Source organism: Silurus meridionalis, chromosome 23 (genome assembly GCF_014805685.1).
Source record: "Silurus meridionalis isolate SWU-2019-XX chromosome 23, ASM1480568v1, whole genome shotgun sequence".
NCBI classification, from domain to species: Eukaryota; Metazoa; Chordata; class Actinopteri; order Siluriformes; family Siluridae; genus Silurus; species Silurus meridionalis.
The window spans coordinates 19,279,874-19,304,869 of record NC_060906.1 but is presented as its reverse complement, the minus strand read 5'-3'; the positions used below and the strand labels follow the sequence as shown (position 1 = coordinate 19,304,869).

The window sequence follows — 24,996 nt, the reverse complement described above, 5'->3', positions numbered from 1 at the left end:
AAACTGAGCATCTCTTGCAGACACACATTCAGGCGTCAGTAGAAAATATTCCAGCTGATCTGGTATTTTGATGACGACACCACGCTCACACAAAAAAATGTATTTGATATGTATTTCTTAAATGTAACAGGAATTACAAAATCAGTACATAAAAACTGTTATACAGAGTAAAACCAGAGTTTTTCTTAAAAAAGAAATTTAACAGTCCACCAAAAAAAAAAAAAAAGTTATGTTTCGCAAAAAAAAAGCAAGACGCAGACACTAACATCTCCTTCACATAGGTCTACTGTTTCAGTTCCAGTTGTAGCGCCTTGCAGGTGGAGGCAGGCCGTAACCCCTTGATGAATTATAACCCTGGGGAAGAGGATAAAATAATAAAAATCAAGAAATCTAATAAGCAAAATCCTTAAAATCTCTAAAGTATGTAAAAGTGCTGGAATGTAAGCAGTTGAGAATTGTAGTCCAAAACTACAAGGATTTTATAAATAATTGTGTACCCCTTCTGGTTGGCGATCATCTCGGCGTTGCACGTGCTGCTGGAAACCCCCTGCTCCGCCACGGCCCCTCTGCATGTTATGCTGATACGAGAGGTTTGAGACTGCATCGCTCTGTCCCATCCATGAGCACCGTGCTGAGGCCTGGGTGGAAAAAAAACACAAACTAAAATCAGTCACCTTCAAGAGAGACAATTCCGGCTGAACTAAATACTTAAGATAGGTTAGATTTAACATTTTGAGCTGGTCTGTGCTTTTAAAAGAGAGAAAAAAAAAAGTGTGTAATGTTGCATAAACATATTAAAGGAATTATGTCTTATGGTGGGGGGTGGGGGCCGGGGGGAAACGACAAAAAAAAAAAAATAATTTTAGTGGACAAAATCAATTTGAACTAGAAGTGAAATCAACATGACCCCAGCAAATGACAGATCAAAGATCAATAAATTAAATTCTGTAACAAATGGAAAGGACTGGAATTGAATTTGTTAGAAATGTTTATATATGGAGAGAGACCTGGTTGTACTTTTTTATTATATGAATACATTATTATACAGTAATCCCCCGTTTAAACGGATAACACCCTAAAAATGCTTATGTATACAGTACTGTATTAACATTTTATAATATTTTTTAATATCATTTTTATTAATACATTGCATAATTTTAACATAAAACTCCATAAAAATAATTCCCGATAAGTTTTTTGGTCTATTGTGCTATCCATAAAAAAAAAAAAAACAACAACAAACAAATTAGTGTGGCAAATGCAATCCCGCGATAAACCGGGAGCGCCAGATTCGAACTGCGGTAAAGCGGGGGATTACTGTATTTGCAGAGCTAATTTTTTTTTTTTATGGTGTAAGAATCTAAATAAAGTTTTTTTTTTTTTTGCAAATGTGTACACTTTAATACAAAAAGTATTAAGTGCTACATTGAAAATAAAAAAAGTTTAAAATGCCTGTAATAAAGACAAATCCTGCTCCTAAACCAAAACTTATCTGCATATTAACAAAAATAGTTTTATAGAAAAAGATGAGGCTTGAGAAAATAAAAATTCCTGTGACGTTGCTAAAAACAATTAACAGTGCCAGGACTATTGTACACGAGTCCTGCATCATGTGGTGGGACGACTCCCTTTTTAACCCAGCTAAATTGAAGAGGAGGGGGGGAAAAAAAAAAAAAAAAGTTTACAAAAAGCACAAAACTTCTACAATTTCAATAAAACAAATATAATTAATATTTACCCTTACATATGCTAGAAACTTTAATTTTAAAGACTTTTTGTAGTCCTATTTTATTAAACAAGTCCCTGTTTACGGGTGGTACATTCCAAAACAATGCCTAGCATTGTGAATCATGTAGTTGAAACTCATTGAAAAAGGATCGAGTTGTAATGATGCATAAAAAACTGTTAGTTTAATGATCTGTGATAGTTCTTTATTTAACACATTTAAAAGTTTTTCCTGATAATCTTAGGAGATTCCTGAATCTTGAAACACAGTTACCAGCATGAGCATGTAACAATGCGTCACTAGTGTGTAGCACACTACCATCCGCTCATTTTTATTTATTTATATATATATATATATATATATATATATATATATATATATATATATATATATATATATATATATATATATATATATATATATATATATATATATATATATATATATATATATATATATATATATATATAAATAAAAAAAAATATATATATATATATATATATATATATATATATATATATATATATATATATATATATATATATAAATAAAAAACACACACACACACACACACACACACGTACACATTACGCCATGAACGTTATATAGCAAGTTACAAAAGACAAATAGGACTATTGAAATGTATCACCCACAGAAACACCAAAAATAAAGGGTGTTATTAAAATGTATAAACCTCCTAAAAAAAATAAAAAAGTCAAATATCTGATTAACTTGAGAATTTCTTTCAGTGCTGAATAAAAAGGGGAGGGAAGAGAAAAAAAAAAAACGTCGTGTGGTGACATTTCAAAAGGTTTATATAGAGGAAATACTGCATTTTGGGCATTTTGATAAATTATTGAAGTTTTATTCATTTGCATGGGTACAAAATGATGGAGGGAAAATAAATAAAAGGCTTAAAGGAAAAAAATAAATTCTATTCTGACACTCTGGCAATTTCCTACTGAGCTCAAAACGGTGTTCGTTTTTATGAATAGCAAATCTGCAACATGTGGCAATCCATAAAGCAGAACACCCATACTAGCTCTAATCCAGGCTCTATATGAGAGAGAAGAAAAAGAAAAAGCAGCATCCTAACCATCCCTCATTACTTAACCATGTCACAGCCTTCCCAACGCCTGCCTTAGCAAACACCAGTGGAATCCATAATCCCTCCTCCAGGTTCCTTTATGCATTTCATTCGTGTCTGTCCTGAGTGCTTAAAGGAAATGCGCACAGTCACCACTAATAACTACTGACCTAAGGTGACATCGGCCTACAATAGGCCTGGCAGGCCTAAAACGTTGAACCCAAAAGAAGCTGATTAGTGCCTGAAGAGGTCTGGAGCCAGAATCAATGGCTGGTCTGTGTGACCGCAGCGGCCCAGCCTTCGAGACGATATTGGACCAACAGAATTAGTGCTGCCTCATTAAGTCCTGCAAACCTCTTCAGGAGAAAATTTGTTTAGCCTGTGCAAAATAACCAATTCTATTCTAAGCCCTCCCACAGAGGAAGCGAAAGGAAGAAAGCAATTCCAAGAAGAAAAAAAAAAAAGGATTTCTATATTCAAAAGAATTCAGAAAAAGTCCTTTTGCAAGACATTCGATCAATTCATGTAGCACTACTGCATATGTATGAGTGAGATGTATTGATATCGCATGTATATGGAATAATGGGACACAACCTTGAGTAGATGAAATGGACATGCATGGCTACGTTCTACAAGAAGCACACGATGACCTTAAGCACGAGTAAGGTGATGTTTAAGTATGGTGAAGACGAAATGCAGAGGATGATGGATAAAGCTGGAAACTTACCGTCCGTATTGCTGTGGATACGATGGCAGTGCATTTCCTGGAAGCCCCTGCTGCCTAGAATCTATCAAAGAAAAAAAATATATATATATTTATATGAAGCACAAGGTCATGAAAGTGTTTCCTGTATCAGGGTGTGTAAGAAATAGCCTTATTGTATTGAATTTGAATAGAGCTTTCAAATCGATTTTATTTCAGATTTACTAGTTGCAAACAGAATAATGAAAGCAAAATGGTTTCAGTGATACAATTAAGCAGAAGCGATTCGAATGGCAGCGGTACCTTAAGGGGTAAAGGGAGGGAAGAGGGGGGCGGGTACGGGATTCTGCATTTGCATTTCTTCCCCTACAAAATGAACTAAGCATTCATCTGGCGACATTGTGCCGGGCTCAAGTGCTCTAGTTCCAGCGAGGCAAACCCCTCGACAAAGGCACACTTTCCTCCCCCCCCAAAAAAAAAAGTAGCAAGTGGCTTCGACCCAATCTCTCGTTGCCAAGGCAATAACCAGCTGCAGAGCTCAGACTTGTTTGTTTTATAGTGGAAGGCTTGGTGAGTGGCTAAGACAGTGGAGAGGGAGAAAGAGGGAGACAGACTATGTAGGGGGAAGCAGGGAGTAAAGACAAGAACTTCAGCTGTCATTTACAAACATGGGTTCTAAACTGCTCAGAGAGTGGGGGTGTGTGAAGAAAAAAAAAAGCAATGTTTTCATGTTTGTTTTAATCAGTTACACCTGCAAATAGACTGTTTTCCATAGTCTTCTGTAATTTGCATCCATAATAGCAAAGATGGCATTCAATTCTCACACGTTCGGATATACGGACCAGAAAAAAAAGGGATGAAGAAAAAAATAAAAAAACAACAAAACAAAAGAGACCACCCACTTTTAGCCCAATTATCTTGTCGTCACCCCCATCCCAGTCAGCTGAGCTCTGTATACATCCTAAAGATGGCGTTATATTCAATTCATCCCTAATAAACCCTGACTAGACTTAGGACAGAAGAACTGAAAGGATCTGAACACCAGGTGACAAATAGGATTACATCAGCAATCCTCTGTAAACTGTCTTCTCATTAACTTAACACAGGGATTACACTGTCCCAATGCACATCTTGTAAATACAGACATACTGCCTGGTTTTTAATAGATCCACATGATGGCAAGATGGGCTCTAGTCCCTCTGTTGTATATAGTATAGGAGTTTCACATTTTCAGGGTCTGAATATTGGTGATAGTCATTGACAAGTGACGATAAATCTCTCAGGAATATAATTATATCATTTACAAAACAAACAGTGCAATACATACGTTTGTCAACAATACTTAGATTAATAATAATTTTAAAAAGTGTATATAGGAGATAAATATTACTATTAAAATAACGTTATGGGCTTATGACCAAACCTACTGACTGCAATTCACTACTTTACCACCAGCTGTTTCAATTAAAGTCAGTAAAAGACAGCAGTCTGTCTCAAACTCCACACTGGGCAGACTCCACAGGAGGTAATGGTTCAGTGAAAAGGGAAAGTTAACTAGTGTTTTACCCCTCTCATGACACTACTCAAGCATGCTCCATCAGAGTCACGGCATCCCCCACACACCCGCTGTGTGCGGTGATGGTTCACAAAGATATGGCTGCTCTCAGAAGTGAGGAAGCTTAAAGCCTTGCTGCTGATGGAGTCGGAGGTCAAGGCTTGAGAAACGTACTTAAAAACCTTTGCTCTGTGGCTGATAATAATCCACATTTCGAATGTTTCTCAGTTATACAACATGTAGTTAAATCTGCCGAAACTTTTCAGAAGGGTTGGAGAAATAAATGTTTAAATGATGACAAGCTAATTACCAAGTTAGATGTTTTAATACTGACAAATAAATATAAGTGAACACTCAGACAAAAATGGGGACAAGTCATTAATCAGTCCTCATCGTTACCTGATCATTCTATTTTTTTAATGCAATGTGGTAGTTTCAGAGTTCACATTGAGTGCTAGAAGCCAGCGGAGATCATTTATCGACTTGTGAGTATGGAGGTGCAAGACTTAGGCTAATGCTACTCAACAAGGGCAGATCATTGACCGTTACTGTGCACGAGTCACATGTGTGGCAATTTCTGACAGAAGTTATTGAAAATTCAATGTTATGCAACAGACGAAATAAATACTATGAACACACTCAACACAAGGATGTAATAGCTACTATAACTCAGCTACATAAGTTCTTCAAATTTACTTTAATGATGCTGCATGAGGCATTTAGCCATTTGGTGAATCATTCTTTTTGAATACACATCAAGATATTACTCCATGCAAATCAACACAAACATGCCATAGTACTGCCTCTTAAGTATTAATTAAAAATAATTCATTATGCAAGGTGTAGCTCTGTCATCTGACATAAAAAAATATTTGGCCCATTCTGTTAAACTGGCACATGCTTTGTGGCCTAAATTCTGTTAAACCTGAGGAGAAAGTGCCTGTGCAACTTACGCTGGTTGTCTTGAAGAGGCGGGCGATAGTTCCCTTGGTGGTATGTACTGGGGGGTGGAGCATTGCTGTACTGCCCGCCCATATGCGGGGCACCACGGAGGGGCCTGTGGACATGCTGACCACCTCCTTGCTGATGACTGTTGATATGATGGCTGAACAAAAAAGAAAAAGCATTTATATAGAATCTTTCACATACAATCCCCTCAGATCAGAGGTAGGAATTAAAACTAAATCTCCTTGCTCTGCTCTAAAAGGCTTAAGCACCTGTCTGCATGGTCTAATCAAACCTAATGATTGCTTTCATTAAGAGATTAAGACTTCAGAAAGCAAAAATCCAAGCAATGCATAAATCATTTCGCACCCAGGGCTGATGAATCAGCCAGATGTTCAATTAAGTTTTGAAGCAGTTGTTCTAGTTTTTTTATGAAAGGAAGCAGAACCTAAAAGAATAATCATGCTTTATAGAAGATCGGTTGGTCGGTTTCCACCGAAATGTCCCAGACTAGCAGTCTATCAATGTAACAAACTAATGCGCCTCCTACAAGGAAAATACATGACCATTAACTTTGGAATCCCTGCCTTTCAGAATAATGTCACTATGGTTTCATTAAAAAGATATCACCAAAAATGAGTTTTAGTTTTATGCTATTAATTTACACACAAGTATAAATGGCACCAAAACCAAAAGAGCAGCTCAGACAGTACTGCACCTACAAAGCAAAAATCACAGACTTGTACATACATAATACATACAAATATATATGTTATATAAGCTGTAACGATTCCTCGTGTAGCTCGAGTAATTTGATTACAAAAATTCAAGGCAAAATATTTTGCCTCAATGCTACATTTTGTCGATTTAACTACACATGGAGCCATAGCCTCCAATCCCTGGAGAGAACTCTGTCTAACAATCAGCTCTGGACGAGACAGAACAAGACAGATGAAGCAGAGGAGCCTCGGACATACACCAACAGCTTCAAACTTCAGGCCATTTACGAGAAATAAAGTTAGAATAGAGAGAAAAACTTTTTGTTTGTATCGGAAATGGGATTCAGACCAAAGAAAGAGAAAGTTTCCAAAGTTTGGGATAATTTCAAAAAAAAAAAAAAAAAAAAGATTTTTGGTCTTTAAGTAATTAAGTAAGTAATCTGAAATGTCTTTTAGATTTTTTTTAAGTATATATTTGTAATATATGTAATGTATATATTTATAAAATTTATTTACATTTTGATTTATTATGGCAATTAAATGCACCAACACAGATATTCTTGTATGCAGTTTCATCAATAATAATAATAAAAACGATTATATATATATAGGAAACAAATTACGTAAATTTTATGAGTCCTGTTATTTTCTCTTGTATATTTAGTATTGCTGTTTAATGAAGAAAAAGTACTTCTTATCTGATTACTCGATTAATCATTGGATTAATGGCACTGCCTCTGTGCACAAAGTGAGCTTCTTGAAGATATGGTTTAGATGCTTTGGAGAGGAAGATCTTGAGTAGCCTGCTATAAAGCTCTGATCTCATCCCTACTGAACACCTTTGGGATGAATTGGAACACTGACTGCACCCCAGGTCTCCTCACCCGCATCAGTACCTGCCTTTTGTAATACCCTTGAGGCTGATGAACACAAATATCCATAAGCACACTCCAAAATCTAGTGAAACAGCTTCCCAGAAGAGTGGAGGAAATAAGAGCAAATTGGGACTAAATGTGGTGCGATGCTCAAAAATCACATACTGTACTTATGACCAGGTGACCATATATATGTATATATATATATATATATATATATATATATATATATATATATATATATATATATATATATATATATATATATAAAATACATACACATAGGCGTGTACACACACACACGCGCAAAATTGTATAAAAAATGGTCACATAACAGAAAACTTTATCCATAAATATGTAATGTTTCAGACTTTATGTAGACCATTTGCAAATCACAAGTCCCTGAAAAGTGGTTACCATAGCAACTATCAGGAGTATGCATGCCAACATAAGCCTAGAGTTTAAATTGCAAATTATAGCCAACATTGCCATCAGAGCAATACAGAGAAAGTGGTTTTCCTATGACCTCAGTTTTATGCCTTATATATATATTTTTAAAATAATTTATGTAATATGTTGTAGTGCATCACACCTACCCCAGGGTTCTGAAAGAAGACTGGTCCAGATGCATCTGCTGACGGTTGGGATTAAAGCCCAGTTGGGGTCTCCATGGCTGGTGGTTAGACCGTTCCCAGTCACCAGGCTTCAACACTTTATGGGGAATCCTGCAAGCAAACAAAAAAAAAAAAAAAAAAAAAAAAAATCACCAATATAAAAACGACATGAATATCATTACATTTCAGGTCAAACTACAACCTTATGCTCTTTCAAATAATACAACATTGACATCATCCTAGTATTCTACCAAAAAAGCTAAAAAGATGCTTTGCTTAATGCAAAATTTAAAATTAAAGTCAAATTAAAAATTAACTTTAGCAGCAGCTTAATTTGTAACCCAAGTAGCACCTTACATTTTTTTAAACCACAACAGAATACAAGTGCACAGTCCTTATTACCAATCATTTCTAAATAAGATTGAGTAGATACCTACTTTGCCCCAGAAAGGACGACAGCCTTGAACACATAATTGTCTTCATATTGTGGATCCATGAATTTAATTCTAAAAAAATAAAAAAGGAATACAGATGTTAAAGTACACAACCTTTTTAAAAATGTAAAGTTCATGACTTTGTAAAGGAAAACATTAAATGCTATACTTTTTGTTTTGCAAACAGAGGAGTCATAAAACTTTGGAATTGTTTATATTGTTCACAAAGGATCATTGTGGCTGAATGCTTCCATCCTAAAAATAGAAATTAGTTAAAAGGGTCTCAAAAGTTCTGATTTCACCAAGGCAAAATTGTAGCCTGAATCCCCTGATCAAGAGTTAGCCAGTGTTGTCTATTTGTTTTTACATGATTGTTTATTAAACTGTGGGCCATCATTTTTTTTGTGTTTTTTTAAACACAGAAATAAGCTAAATAAAACTGATAGGCATGACAGAGAGGGTACCTCAAGTTAGTTAGTGATTAGGATCACCAAATGCTCAGAAACAGCTCCATACCACAGAATAAACAACTTAAAAGAAGGTTAAATTTTACTCGTAAAATCTGTAAATATGCTCAATTGGGACTTGGGACTTCATCACTCGTTTGCAACATTAGCCTTGTGCTTCCAGTGCAAAGGGAAACCTCAGAATAAATCTACCCCAAACGTGCATTGGGCAGAAGAGTAAAATTGAGATAATTAATAAATAAAATTGATTAATTTTAAGTAGAGTTCAAATGCAGAACATCCTTGGATAAAAAAAGTTTAATGTATAGAGTTCAGCTCACCCAACTGCACTGCTGCATGGAATATCCCTCAGCATGGGAATAGGAGATTCGACAAGTCTGAGAAAAGGTGCGATCGCAAACTGTTAGATTTGATTCACATAAAAAAAATTGGGTTGAAAATAATGAATAAAGTGACTGCTTCTTACTTATCTGGTAGAATGGGATTTTCATCAAGAGATAATGCACCCTGGATCCCAAAGCACAGCTCAGGAGGAATCTCAGTTCCCTGAATTAAGTGAAACACAGAGTCAGGAGTGTGTTCTGTACAGCAAGCTATGAAGTGATGACGCAGTGTTACATTTATGATTAAAAGGACATGATACATACATCAGGCAGAGAATTATGACAGTATAACCAGAAAGTTGATTTTCAAAGTTGATGTGTTAGAAGCAGGAAAAATGGGCATGAGTAAGGATTTGAGCGAGTTTGACAAGGGCCAAATTGTGATGGCTAGATGACTGGGTCAGAGCATCTCCAAAACTGCAGCTCTTGTGCGGCGATTTTACATACATTTGTATGCTTTTAATTTTGTTTAAACAAGAATATTTCCTACCTCATGAGACTCGGATCTATAAAGTTCCTCGATGAAGTCACACAGAGGGTGTGATTTCCCCACAAAAACCACATCGCTGCCCAGACTATTCCGTCTGGCTGAAAAGGAGAAAAAACAAAAACCACAAGAGCATTTCATTTCACTTTTATTTCAAGTTAGTGAGAAAGGATGCACTTGTCTTGTAAAAGGTACTTAACATGGCAACATTTCATGGCAACCAAAACATAGGATAACTAATTGTTTCACACCCACAATGTTTCTAATTTTGAACCCCATAGAGTGAAGGGAAAAAAATTTAAATAAATGGAATTGAGTCTTTTAGCACTCACCTTCATCTGGACTTAAATCAGGATAGACCTTTTCTAAGGCTGCCCGCAGCCTGCGTTCATCAACAAACGGCAACAAGGCAACACCTTTAAACACACGAGTGCATATACACAATCAACAGCATGATACAAAATTGAGGCAATAGTGGATTGTGTATTAAACTTAAACTGGTTACCCTGCCAGGCAAATTTCTTCCCATTCAAATCGATCGCAAAGTCTTCAGGATAGAAATCAATTATGGGCGAGTCCTGTTTTAAAACAGGTTTTTCAAAGCTTAATAAATCATGTTACAACCTTGATCAACTATGGTGTTTCTGTCCATGACATTAAGATACTATGTCAATGTTATATATAAAAGTGGACTTACTGGGTCTGACATAAGTTCCCTCCATGTTGGTGGCAGGAAGTTCCCACTGGCAGCAGGGAACACTCCCATCAGCTGCTCTAAAGGTTTGAACTATTTTAAAGAAAAATAAATAAATAAATAGCTTAATTTAAAACACAAAAAAAGTGTGTGTGTGATGTGATATCTCTCACACACACACACACACACACACACACTCTCTCTCTCTAGTTCCACTTACTGGCTTGGTCCCTTTCTCAAAATCCGTAAACATGCCCTGAATGTCTCTGAAGTCAGATGCAAACGGTGCATAGTGAAATGGAAAGTACCATTTCCAGGATGCGCAGCCCTGTCAAAAAATATTTGAAAAAAATCAATAATCCATGCATTTTTACCCCAATACACAATATTGACATAAACTAAGCATCCAAATATACATCATTGGAACGGATGCATCTTCCAATGCACTCATGCTGGTCACCATAAACTTTTATCTCCTACAAAGTTCATGTCATTACCATTTTGATTCTTCGTTATAGAATTTGTGCTCCAAGCAACACTTCAATATTAACATGTCACATGATTAAGCTATACCTTCATAAGCTGTTAAAAATAAAACAAAATTTCTTTTATTGCTTGACTGACTTGTATTTAAACAATTTTATCATACCATGTTTGGTTTCAGAGGAAGACAGAGTAAGAATGTTTTTTGGGTTCTTCATCTAAAGAGACATCTTTCCCAATTTTTCCCAAGCTACATAAGATGCTTTACCACGACACCTTTTTAGTCCAATCATAAAAAATAAAAGTCTAGTGCCGATGTCTTCTAATTTGGTCTCAGTGTCAGAATATTTACCCTTAAAAAGGAAATTTTTAAGTCTTACATTGGTGTCAAGTCTTAAATCCACTGAAATGTTGTACCATTTCAAAGCATATTAAATTGTGTGAAGTACCAATAAACCAATGCTTGTAAATGGTACAGCTTGCTAAACCCTCACATGTGGAAGGTTAAACATTAGCCGTGGGCATTTTACCCCTATATTTACTCCTCAAATGTCCTTTTTATACACCTTTCAGTGCTGTCCTTGTGTGCGCGCAAATGCATGTGGATGTGTAACGGAGGGCAGCAGAAGCATCGCTGGCAATTGTAAGGGCTCAAAATAAATCTATTCAGCGAGTCCCATGGGAGCGAAGCGTGTGGAGGCAAACAAGCCGTAGCAAGTGTATGAGATCTTATTTACTGCAGACAAATCCATCAGCCAGAACCCTAATCAAACTGGGATCTACTGAAACGCAAATGATCCAATTTACAGCTCAAGTTCAAGACCTGTATTTGTAACTGACTACATAATACCAGTCCTTGAAGGACAAGCCAACATACGATAAGAAGTGATCAGACAGAAAACAAATAATTAATTTCCTTTTATAATACTATTGTTGATTTATTAAAACAAAGAGGGACTAAAAATAAATAAAAAGGAACATGGTGGTAGTGCTTTTTTCAGACCACTATATGTATTATTGGCGCAACAAATCACAAAATCACTACAGTTTTTGAGTCACAAATCTGATTTTTCGGCTAAGCAGAAAAAAGAAAAAAAAAAAATTTATATATATATATATATATATTATATATAAAAAATATTACAAAATTGGAGGAGGAGACAAATCTAGATTTCTAAATCTTTAAATTTATTACAAAAAAAGTTACAGTAAAAAAACTTTTGGTTTTAACAAGAAAAAACTATGTTGCAGTTTGGATCCTGTCATTGTAACAATATGATGTCGTCGCTTTAGATGCCTGGCCATATTTGATGTATTGCCCCTTTCCTATGGCTCTCTAATGCCACAGTGCCTGCATACTCTAACAGTTTTGTCCACTACCCTTCTTCAGTCATTACATTTTCCAGAGAAGCAAAAATGCATACATGCTATTTTTTTTGTATCGCATACATGCGATTTGTATGATATGGGAGGCTTTTCAAGTTCTTTTGCTCCTTCCATAGACATTGTTGACTGATTAACATGATTTATTCATGTGAGCACATTCCTGCTCTGTGAAGTTACAAAATTACCTAAATAGCAATATCGGCAGAAAGAGGAAATAAATCAATAAATAAATAAAATCCCCAAAAAAACTTTAGCTCTGCAAAAAAAAAGATCAATTAATCTGTGGGTCACTTGCGTGGCAAGGTTCATGATCCACATAGATCATGGATCAACTGCCCACCATCATGGGGTGGGTGATAAAAATATCCTATTAAGATTACTTGACATTTCTATGCTATCTGCAAGCAAAACAGCAAGGTTAAATCATTATAAGTATATTAGTCAATATTAGTCAAGATTTGTGCTCTCCCTCAATTAAATAGGTTTCTTGGACTGGTAATTTATTAATGTATGGATAATCACAGGGCATCAGTAAGAATAGACTTGTAGACTTCTGTGCAATCACTGTTTTTCAGAAAGGTTCAAGCCAGCTGACACACAATCATGGAGAAAAATGCAACTGCATTGTGTATGGGTTTACAAGTGTGTGTATGTGTGGGTGGTTGTTTTTCCAAAAGTTACGCACACTCATTTATGGCTTGACTACATGCAAGCCCTTGAATCACGTTAAAGCGGAACATGACGAGTTGCGTTAAACTCTGGGGGCGAGACTTGGTTACGGCTGTCAATACTTATCAATCCACCAATAAAAATAGAAAATAAAACCCAGTAAAACTTTCAAATCCCTCACTATGTTAAATCTGTCCCCTTTTAACAACACTCACATTCCAACCATGTAAACAAAAGCACACCTATCTACAACAGCCAGCAAGGTCCAGTTACAGTTTCAAGTAATGAAGTGGGTTGTTTATTAACAGTTACAATAAATGAGTGCATTATTATAAGCCAATCTGATTTCGGTTTCTCTCGAGAAAAACGAGACTTGGTCATGAGTAATACATGTTAATTTTTCCTTGTTCTCTGCAGAAAACATTTGTGCAGCATAAAGTGTTCGAGCACAAGTGCTCATCATAGTGGATCCATATTCAGCCACTTACCTGGTAGTAATACCGGAGAACCCAGCACAGGCCCTCTACGTAAGCCTTGACCACCTTTTTACGAAACTCATCATCAGTCTCATCCACGTCAAATTTAGTTTTGTAGTACCTCTGCTTCCAGCCTGCCTCCCACAACCTGCAAAATATGAACAAGCACAGCTGTTAGCATGAAGAAGGAAAAAAAGAACCACACAGCCCACAAGAAAAAATAATAATAAAGTCAATGATTGACAGTGGACTCATTATATTAGCTGAATTTACCATTAATGTGAAAAACATAATTCTTCTCTGCATATTCACATTCTCATAAATATTACCACTGGCCCAGGAACACAAATTTGGTGGAGTCTAGAAAGGCAGCAGCATTCCACTCATGTAATCAAGGACGAGCGGCATCTGTCGAGCGAATCCTCAACGCGTCCCCAGTGGGGCAAGAAATACTGCTATGAATACCAATTTAGCCCAACGGATTTAACAGTTTTGACAAGTGCAGCACAAAGGAATATTCAGTGCATATTCCCCTTTCCATATTAATCACTGGTACTTGTGGAAGAGGCACCACCAGAGTTGAGCAGGGGGGAAGAGGGGGATTAATGAGATGTAATAGTGAGCTCCAATCAGATCATCACCTGACGTTGTCTTCAGGCTCTGGCTCGCTGTCGCTGCCTTCTGCTTTCCTCTTTACACTGTGACTGTCCATGCTATCGCTCGGCCCTGCAGGATCCTGAGGAAAAAATTATCTAGCAATATGAAGTATATGTTATGGTGCAACATAAAGATGCGTGTTGTATTACTGCAAAACAATTTTTATAGTCTCAAATTATGTGTATAAATGTCTAAATATATTTCAGATGCAATATAAATAAGATGCAATTAAAACGGCACGACTTCAAAAACAAACTAAACGTATTTGAGAAAAAAAATCACTAAACTGGAGAGGACTTCAAAATGAGTCATGCAGATAAAAAGGATGAAATACTTGCCTTTCCCCCATTTCTCAACTTGGCTTTTAAAGAATTTGCAGCGTCCTGTAGGTGTGAGAAAAAAAACCCAAAACAAAGATAAGTCGCTGGTTAGAAACATCAAGTAAACCGGACCTTGTTGAAGCACATACCTTGTTCTGCTGGAAGTTACTGCCCTGCATTCTCATATCATAAGCCGTATGGCGAGCATTGTGTACAGGCATCGGACGGTCTCTTCCTCCCAATGCGTGAGGGGAAAATTGACCTCCGGTGACAAATGCCGGACCCCGTTCTGCCTATAACGAGAACACACACACACACACACACACACACACACACACACACACACACACGATTCTGAATACCAGTTATACATTGCGCTAAGTGCAAATTAGTCTCTTCCAGTTAATTATATTTTTAGTCAGGTATAATCAAGTATGCTTAATAAAAATGTACAAAAGTCAAGAATCAATGGAACTGTTTTTAAAAGCCATCTCAAAAACAATTTTGTGAGCAATTCTTATAGCTTTAATTTTTTTTTTTTTTTTTTTTTTTTAAACAAGTAACCATGCAGCATTAATGCAAATCTGCACAGGCCTCTAAATGTTGTGTAATCATTTGTGATGTAATACACTACAAAAGCTATTAGAGATGTAGAAGCAGCTATCGCAGCATTTCATGCTGGGTTCATTTTCATGGAAACCAATATTAAGATTTTGCTTTTTAATAACAGACGAAAGCAACAACTGATTTAAATTCCAACATAGCCTTCTCACTGAAATTACAAGTGGCGGACACAAACACACACACAAAAAAAACAAGGTTAATGAAGTGAACCTCAACATGATTCATGAAAGCATGTCTGATAGAAACAAAAAAACTGTACATTGTTCTCTTGCACTAAAATGAGGGAATTTTATTATTCAATAAATGAGCCACATTGTCTGTGAGCTCTTTCTTTTTGCCCTACAAACCTACTGCCCACACAAGACTAAAAACATGTGGATGCAGCAGTCAAGCACTACAGAATAAAATTACATTAAACAGAGAGAACTTGAATTCTGTCTGTTCAACGTATGCTTGCAAACACAAAAAACAAGAACCTGTTGGGAAGTAAAACAGACTAAAATTAAATAACTTACTTTCTAAGTAGTATAATATATGAAAATGGAAAAGTAGTAATAGTTTAATGACACAGACTAATCTTATTCTGATTTATTTTGGCATGTTCGGATTAAGTTGAGTTTTAATGACACTTAAAAGAGAGAAAAACAGGATTTCTATCAATTTTTTTTTTTAAATATTGATTTTAGATCGCTGGTAAAAAAAATAATTAATAAAGAATAATATTCCCATTTATTCTGAAACACCCTAAAACATTAGTACAGAAAAGCAACAGCAGGATGAGAAACCTAAAAGACAATGAAGATCAATAGAGCTCCAAGTTTGGAAACTGGGACTAACAAACAAAAAGTAATTAGTGATAAACATAAGGGCAAATGTAAAACCCAACATAAGTGATGTCAATGAAGAATTGCAGCGCACACGTCTGGAATGCAAGAGGACTTTAATGGTAACGTGAATGTGTGCAAGAGAGAACAAATTAATTCCACTCACTCGCATTCGCTTCTTCTTTTCCTTTGCTCTCCTTTTAAAGTTTTCCTAAAAAAGAAAGCAATGAGCCCTCAATAAACACACACACAAATATAACACCACTATTACATACACCAGTGCAAAACAAGCAGTCAAACTCTTCAGAGATGTTCTGTTGAAATCATTGATTATTTCCTTTTATTTTGTCAAACAGAATGCTGTACCTCGTCGTCTTTGCGCTTCTTGAATATGTTGTCCTCAGCAACTCCCACAGCCTGCATGATGAGCTCCACTCTCTCTAGGTTGACATAACCATTTTCTGTGAGGTATCCCTGAATGAGGAAAAAAAAAACTCCTTTATTTTGCTCTCTCTGCCTATTAGTCCTAAAACAAACATTGTCCTGAAGCATCAATGAAAAAGTGCATTACCCCGGTCTTGTGCACAACGTCTTTGTAAATACCCACGAGTCGATCGATGGCGCCCTCTCTGAAAAAACACGTGCAAATAAGGGTGGAAATTCGAGGTACATCCAAGCAGCAACTCATTTTTATTCATTGGGAGTATAATTCAATAACAAAAACTATTGTGTTTATACTGTAAATATTTTACTAGATATCCTCCTTCATGTATTTAGATTTCACGTATATACGTTTCAGGCCCAGCAGGCACCACAGAATCGCTAGTGATAATGCCTTTGTTAGGAAGAATGTAATTTTTTTTTTTTCACTAAAAGATTAATTGTAGCACTGAAAAATATGCAATATTTAAGTGTGTGCACACGAACTAAAAACCTGTAAGGTGGTCTTGAAGTACCTGATTTCTAAAGAAGGCAAGTGGGGCAGAAAATCATTTCCCACAAAGAAGCACATGAAAACCCAGTCATCCACACTCCTCTCAAAGTTAAATGGAAAAGGCAGGCTGGCCATGGTCAGCTCTCGCTCCAGATACTGCAGAGAAATGATAACCTTTAATAACCACAGCAGTGACAAAAGGCTAAAGCAGAAAGTGCAACACCACAAAGCTACAAGGCTGTTGAACACAATTGGATTAAAACCAGGCAGTTACATCGAATTAACCACGTCTATCCCCTTAAGCTGTAATTTTACGCTCATGCAGTGTAATCATTTCAGTGTATGTGGCGGAGACGCAAACACACCTCGCGCAGTACGCACAATCGGATGAATATAAACTCCTGCTCGGATCCTGGCACGCTGTCGGCAAATTCATCATGCTTGGGGAAGAAAGTAACCAGTTGAATAAATAACTCAACAAATGTATTGGAGTATTTTAAGTACAGAGATTTTGTTGTAGTACCTCTCCTCTTTTCTCTCTGGCTACACCCTGGCACTCTTTCATTTCATGACCAATCTGTCCACACAAGGCACATGGTCTGGGTTTATTCGGCTTGAATTCCTCTCGGATGATGGTGAAGTTGGGCTCATGTGTTGCCAGGCCCAACATAATAAGATCAGCTAGTGAGAAGAACATTTTCATTTTAATGTATTTTTGTTTTTTTTAATGTACATAATTCCCAAGAAAATGACAAAAAACCAGATTTAATAAAAATAAATAGATAAAAATGCTAAAAGCATAATCCTCTTATTTTCACCATTTCTAAAATAAGGAGCCTGGCTGACAGTCTTTTATTCAGCCATTATTCAACCCAGATCACATTGTCCAAAATAAAATAAAAAAGTGTTTGAATCCATTTAACTGCCAATTTTGCACTATTACAATAAATTACATTCATTTGTATTACTTCTAATTATGGGTCACGCATGAACATGATATAGTTCCTACACTGCAGCATCAGGTAGACTCTAAAGCTGATGAAAAGAACACACAGAGTTCATTTTAAACTTAATTAGGTGCAATGTTTTTCTCCTTTGTCCCAAAAGGCATCATTCACCATTGATTGCTACAGTCCTTGTCGTTAAATTGCTTGCCTTCTAACTGCTCCTATTCATAAAAAGGTTCAAAGCATTACTAGACGGTTTGGTCCCCTCAAGCTTATTACAGCAATTTCTGTTTAGAGCAGTAGACACAAACAATTGGGGGGGTCTGGGATTGCCCTTCTGCTTTGGTTCAATACATCACTATATAAAGTTAATCTCTTCTGATAAGTGGTATATAGGGTAGAACAAATTAAATTAAACATTTACTTACCATCAGCGCCACAGAGACAGTGGTGTGTATTAGGGTCATGGTTGGGCTGAGCTGAAAAAAAGGAAAAGGAAAAAAAAAAGGAAAAGGTGACTAACAAGGCCTAAATTAGCAAAACAGAAGCAAAGTGAATCAGTTGCTATGCAGTATTATAGAACAGGGAGTCCCCAACCACCGGGCAAAGAAACAGTACAAGGTTGTTAATGGGCCACACAATTTTATTTCCATTCTATTGACTTTTGCTGTCTTTTAGATATACATCATATAATTAAATTAACGAAAATATTAATATTAATAGTATTTGACTGTAACAGCTCTAACAATTAAACAGTATCCACGCTATCTCTGGCCATGGTCTGGTTCAAACAAGTTTTAAAAGCATGTACTGAGCAAAAACAATCACCTCTGAACTCAGTAACGTGCAGTGCATATAATAATTATTCCATTTGATTCAAAGCTTACCTCTCTGTCTTCTGATGAAATCCATGATCTTATGTTCTCCTTCTCCAGGAACACTGGCATCAGACAGAAAGACCTAAAAATCGAGGAAGAAGAAACTTTTAAAACTTGCATAAGTCAGGTAATATTTTTAATTGTAATTCCTTAGTAGAACGTATAAAGGCTTTATATTACACTTCTGAGCTGCAAAAGTCTAAACCATTATATTAACGCCTGAATAGAACAAGTGCTGTATGACCTACTGTGACATTCCGCCATCCAGGATCATTGCTCAGTCTGTCTGCAACGTAGTAACGCAAACATTTGGCCAAGTTGTCCATAAACTCGGTGCCCTTAACCGGAAAGCACAAAACATTTCTCAGATTTGTCACATTAGCAATACCATACTTTAAATACAAAATTAAGCATTATGAAGCATTGTAAATCATTATTTATTACACCACAGTTGTTTGTGAGCATTGTGGACTCGAGCAATAACTCCAGCAGAAAATATGTACATGTTTTAAAAAGTAAAAATCAATAAATCCAAGTCATCTTTACCAGACCAGAATTGTATCAATTTAAAAAAAATAAACTCAGTAAGCACCATCTTTTCTCAATTTTCTTTTTGCGCTGTTCTGCTGTACGCTTGACCTGATTGGCTGAGAGTGCAAGTCTATCAGTTATAAAAATGAATGACCATTATCCAAACCGCTGCATTGGAACCATCAACAGCATGGAATTTTTACAAACACTGATATTGCAAACATGGATTATTTTAAGTGGACACAGACACAAAAGGGAAAGAGGTCCAGCACAGAGCACAAACAATCTTAAACACCCAATAAGAATTAGGTAGAAAACAATGTCCAATTACTCAATCACCTTCCCCTTAGGCCCCTTAACTCCCCCAGAGTTAAATACTGCCTGGTTTATACTTTTTGCAGAAATGTCACTGCACTGTTTTACAGCTTTTTTTGTTAATTATATAGTTGCCTTATTAACTACACCAAAAAGATAAACATTCATACACTCCTGCTTACTGAGATTCATCTTAGTGTTCTCAGATTTTATATCTGCATGCTGCTATAAGAAGTGACATTTAACACTAATAGAAAACCATTGATCTTGCATACGAACGACTCACCGGAGTAATACAATTACTGTCAAATCGCTCTTTAATTCCTTCAGGAGGCAGGTAACCACCTTGTAAAAAATAAATAAATAAAATATTAATTTAAAAGAATCAGTTATTCATCACACATTTATAAAAAAAAAAAAAACACTCAGAGAACAATGTAATACAAGACTATAACATTACACACTAACTAAAGAGCACCCCTCCTTATGGATTGGTAATTTGCAATAAAAATTGCAAATTGAGGAAAGGGGGAGGAGGAGAAAAAAAAAAAAAAAACATACCCCTCTGAACAATTTCCTCCCTCATTTTCTGTTTTTCTTCAGCAAGCTCCACTCCTTCTTTGGAGGCCCTGAATCGTCTGGATCGTTGCTGGTTCATTTTGGCACGAGGAGCCTAAATAAATAAATAAATAAATAAATAAAAGTGAAACCCCATGCACTAATCAACATTAACAAGTCAACATAGTGCGCACAATCCACAACAGACATGACAAATAAAAAAATGTGTTGCTTACAATTAAATACAGTACTTTTAGCAGAGCCAAAAAACACGAATCTCAAATCTACACTGTTCTGATACAATAATTAGTCAAATGCAAACAAATGTGTTTCAAAGAGACACTTTAATGTTAGCAAATATCTAAAGAGCCACAGTCACAAAAATCATAAACAAGAAGTGCTATTTAGAATTATTTTTGCTTATTTTTTCTTTAAACAACTGAGGTTTTCTGTCAATATCTTTGAAGTCTGGTATCCAGTCTTCTTTATCTTTTTACTGGCTTCACAGTATGGTTTTAAAATTAAACACTGAACAGATTTGCAGAAGAAATTTACACACACTGTTCTGAAAATCACTTTCCATTAAACTGTTGACCTTCAGTGTGACCCCCTCATCTGACCGTGGGGTCAGTAGTCTACACAGAGGAAGAAAATGACAGTTCTACACAAAGAGCTCAAAATTAGGCTATAACAAATCTAACAGGAGAAAAAAAGAAAAATAAATTTGAAAACAGCGTTGCTGTTAACTGAGAATGAGAATTGTGGTAATGCGACACAATGTGCATGTGATCTATCAGGAAGGTCATTGGTCCAAATCCCAGCATCACTAAGATGCCACTGCTGGAGCCCTGAGCAAAGCCTTTTAACCTTCATTTGCTCAGCTGTATAACTGATATCTGTAAGTCGCTCTGGAGAAGTGCATCTGCCAAATGCTAAAAATGTTTTTCAGTAAGTGAGGAAAACACGGAAACCCTCGGACAGAAGGAGTTTTAAACTGATTGAACTCAAAAGAATAAAACTAAAAACGCATACACTGCACTTTATCATTTACATTTATACGGATTTGAACTGAACGATTTTAGACACTGAATGTCCATGTTCTTTAATATCCTCCACCATGTTTCTTTTTTAAGACTACACACATTTGATCATTTTAAAATGTGTCTGAGTCACAATGTACAACTGAAGCACAAGATTTTAGCTGTATATTGATGCTTTAAGTACTCATGCACATTGCAAAGTTTAAGCTGAAACTAATTTGCGGTTGCATCAGTCTGGCTTTTGGCACCAAACACGTCTTAATGCGCACGTTCTTTACAACACAAAGCCAGCTGCGTGAACTGTGAAGGGCTACATGCTGAGCCTGAATACTTACAACACCATCGATCGCCATGTAAAGAACTCTTCTTGGACGAACGATGTTGAAGAGCCGGTCAATGTACTCAAAAATCGCAACCATCATTTCATCTTCATTCTTAGGTGCAGGTCTGAAAGGGGACACACATACACACACACACATCAATAATAGATTCAAAAACATGGCTTTAACCTTCAATCTGGGTAAAATACTCACTTGTCTTCAGGGTGTGTGCAAGGGTGGATGATTCCATTCATGTCCAAATAAAGATTATCAAATTCCACCTCATTTGGGTTGGGCTTCGTCGTATCAACAGGTATCCGAACTCCATTGCACTCTTTAGACTGGGGGGAAAAAGCAAATGATCTCAGAAGGCTACACTGGCACAAAGCATCAGAGTTCCTTTAGCCTGTATTAATGATACAATTAAATTGCAATTATAAAATAAAGATTATCTGGCCTCTATTTACTCCATACACCCCTCCCCTGCCTTCATATACACCACACAGAGCCGTGTCTGACAGGATGCAACTCAAAACACGTTGTTCTTGTTGTTTAACTTAGCTAGCTAATGTTTTGTAGTTTGAATTAGCTACGAAGTGAATGAATTTAGGGAAACGCAGAAAATAATATAATAAAGAGTGGAAAACAGAGTCTGCACCTACGGGGTTGAGTCCCGACTTCAGGTCTGTGTACATAGAGTTTGCAAGTTTTTGTGTGAAATAGACAATACTTGCTTGTGCTTTATAAAATTCACTTGTTTTAGGCTTTTCTGGGAGGAGAGTTGCTTATTTCAGGCTTGTGTTCATTGACTTGGTTGCTCGTTCCTTTGTGAGAGAAAACGCTGCTGGCAGTAATAAACCTGCTCAGGCATATGTTATCTTTTTTGGGTACTTTTTGTAATGATCTTTGCCATAAATGAAATTATTTGTTGTAACAAATTGAAAATCTGCAATGTTAATAATTACTGCTATATGTTATGTTCTACACTGATAAAACCCTTATTATATTCGTATTTTTTTCCCAGAAAGTCTTGAGGGGTTTTGATATGCACTACTATAAACAGTGTAAGAATTTTTTTTTAATATTAATAATAATTTTTTCCCTCTTTTTCTGAGATTTTTTCATTTTACCTAGCCTTAATATTCTTCTACACCTCACTGCCTGATTAATGTGCGTTTTATGTTATATCTTTTTTGAGTGTGTGAACTGGCTGCTGTAACCTTTGGGATTAATTAACTACTCTATACATCCATCCTATCTAGCTATTAATCAATCTATCTCTTCCTCCATCTTCTCCATCCATCCATCTTATTTCTCCATGTTGGATGGATGGTGACGCATGTACAGATTAACTGGATAGATTAATGTATGCAGATCATCCATGCATCCACCCATATATCCATGATCCATTAAATTGATCCATTTTCTCTCTACTTCTATCCATTTATCAAATCAAACCATCCATCCATCTATCAATCATTCCACCAAATATATCAGATGGATGGTGGATGAATAGAGAAGATGGATGGATGAATCATCAGTCAATCTCTTATCTATTCATCAAATTAGTCCATCCATCCATCCTTCTCTTAAATCTTCTTGAATCTTTGGAGTGTTTCTTGAATCAAAATGAAATTCTCAAAACTTCTTGTTCAACTTTCAGCAGTTAGTCATTTGTGCACATCATAACATTTCTTGTTGCTTTGATCAAATTGCAAATGCTTTGGTACATGATTTAATCGATTGTGTACAAGTGCCTGCTGTTTCCTACATCATTAGTTATGTTAATGTTCATCAAAATATATTATACTGGTTTCACCTGAACAGTTTTTAACCCCAAAACACCTCAGAATCAGTTTGTTGCATAAGTCATTGAATACAAAACGATTAAACCAGTTGTCATCATCTGTCATCTTAAATTTCTATTAAACTTTTGTGGAAATGTGTCTTGAACTGATTTCAAATTGAATTAAAAGGAAGAGAAAGTCATCAGATCAGACAATGGTCTTTAAAATAGGTCAAAGGTGAATCTTTTGAACTTTAAATTGGCGAGCGACACAGACACCAAAACACAAATTTTTTACGAACGTGCAAACAAATAAATATTCATAGTTAGTTGCGACACAGAAGAAATTCAACTTTGTCTAATTTTATTTGCTGTAATCCAAACTGTAGTTTACATGAAGAGACACTGAAACTGTGCGCCATCATATTAACAACACGACTAAACATTTTGATTTTGTTTGTAAACAATGACAAAACGACTTTTCATTGTGATGGCAATGTTCTGCCCACTGATACAAATACTTACTTTTGAGAGATAAACGAAAGATTTTGAGAAGTACATGCTTTTTTTTTTTTTTTAAGAAATCCAATGTGTGTTGTGCTGTACAGATTGTTTTGGGAAATGCAAATGATTCAAGCAACTGAGAAAAACTATAATAAACAAATGAAACACTGAATTTGCAAATATGACCTCATCTGGCGACTTCTAGCAGGAGCATGCTACTTTCTCCACAGTAAAGTGCTATTTAAACTGATTGTACAGGATGGAAATGATAGATGATGCTTTTAAAACAAAACAAAAACAAACAGAAAGCACATTAGTAGTGTGGGATTAAAAGAGATCTGGTTCCTGTGTTTATTGAGTCTCTGCTGCAGGTTCAGGCCCTGTGTTTAATACAGCAGCAGTATCGGATAAACTGCTTCACCCTGCAAGTAATCGTGAATAGACAGAATTTCACTAACTCCATGATATTTGAGTTTATATGATGTGTTTTTTCCGTGAATTTCTTCAGTGTCTGTGTTTAGCCGCTTCTAGCATGATTAGCATGTTAGCATACCTTCTCTTCCACGCAGTGTACGATTATAGACGGATACTTCCGACTCAGCCAGCGGAAAAAGGCAGGGACTCCCATCTTCAGCTAAAACACGCCTTTCTTAAAAAAATAGCTTTAAAAACCACTTTCGTTACCAAAAACCGCCAATTGATTGTGTAAAAAAAACAAGACGCTATCGTTTAGCACTAATTAATGACAACGCGTTGTATAATGTTAGCGTATCGGCTACGTTTATAGCATAGGAAGGATTCATGTCCGGGTTCATGATGGACTTTCAGGAAGTCTGTGGAAAGAAACGAGCGCCCTCTACAGGCGAAAACAAGAACACATCTGACAACACACTGCAGGGTTTAGACAAATATTCCCCAAGATTTCAACACAAATACTAAATAAAACTTTCATATTCATTTCTGAAATAACAACAATTAAATATCTCATTTGGCCAGTCTCTCCACCGCAGGAAGGTGGTAGCTTAGTGATTAAGGCAATAGACTTTAAAACTGAT

The 24,996-nt window shown here is 36.1% G+C and overlaps 1 protein-coding gene across 1 annotated transcript; it reads right to left on the bottom strand.

Moving 5' to 3' along the window:
* Positions 1–85: 85 nt before the first annotated feature.
* Positions 86–24,746, bottom strand: xrn2 (5'-3' exoribonuclease 2). Its single transcript, XM_046836442.1, has 31 exons — positions 24,495–24,746; positions 21,865–21,992; positions 21,667–21,778; positions 20,295–20,406; positions 20,020–20,078; positions 19,136–19,225; positions 18,897–18,969; positions 18,438–18,488; positions 17,586–17,743; positions 17,428–17,502; positions 17,085–17,218; positions 16,700–16,757; positions 16,495–16,602; positions 16,295–16,339; positions 14,830–14,973; positions 14,699–14,743; positions 14,345–14,439; positions 13,716–13,851; positions 10,910–11,017; positions 10,693–10,782; positions 10,501–10,573; positions 10,328–10,411; positions 9,999–10,096; positions 9,592–9,671; positions 9,446–9,502; positions 8,662–8,730; positions 8,207–8,335; positions 6,025–6,176; positions 3,541–3,601; positions 498–638; positions 86–354 (listed from the first exon to the last, which is right to left on the bottom strand). The coding sequence occupies exons 1-31, from the start codon at positions 24,567–24,569 to the stop codon at positions 228–230; spliced, it is 2,967 nt and encodes a 988-aa protein (XP_046692398.1). The 5' UTR covers positions 24,570–24,746; the 3' UTR covers positions 86–227.
* Between the last annotated feature and the right edge of the window lie 250 nt (positions 24,747–24,996).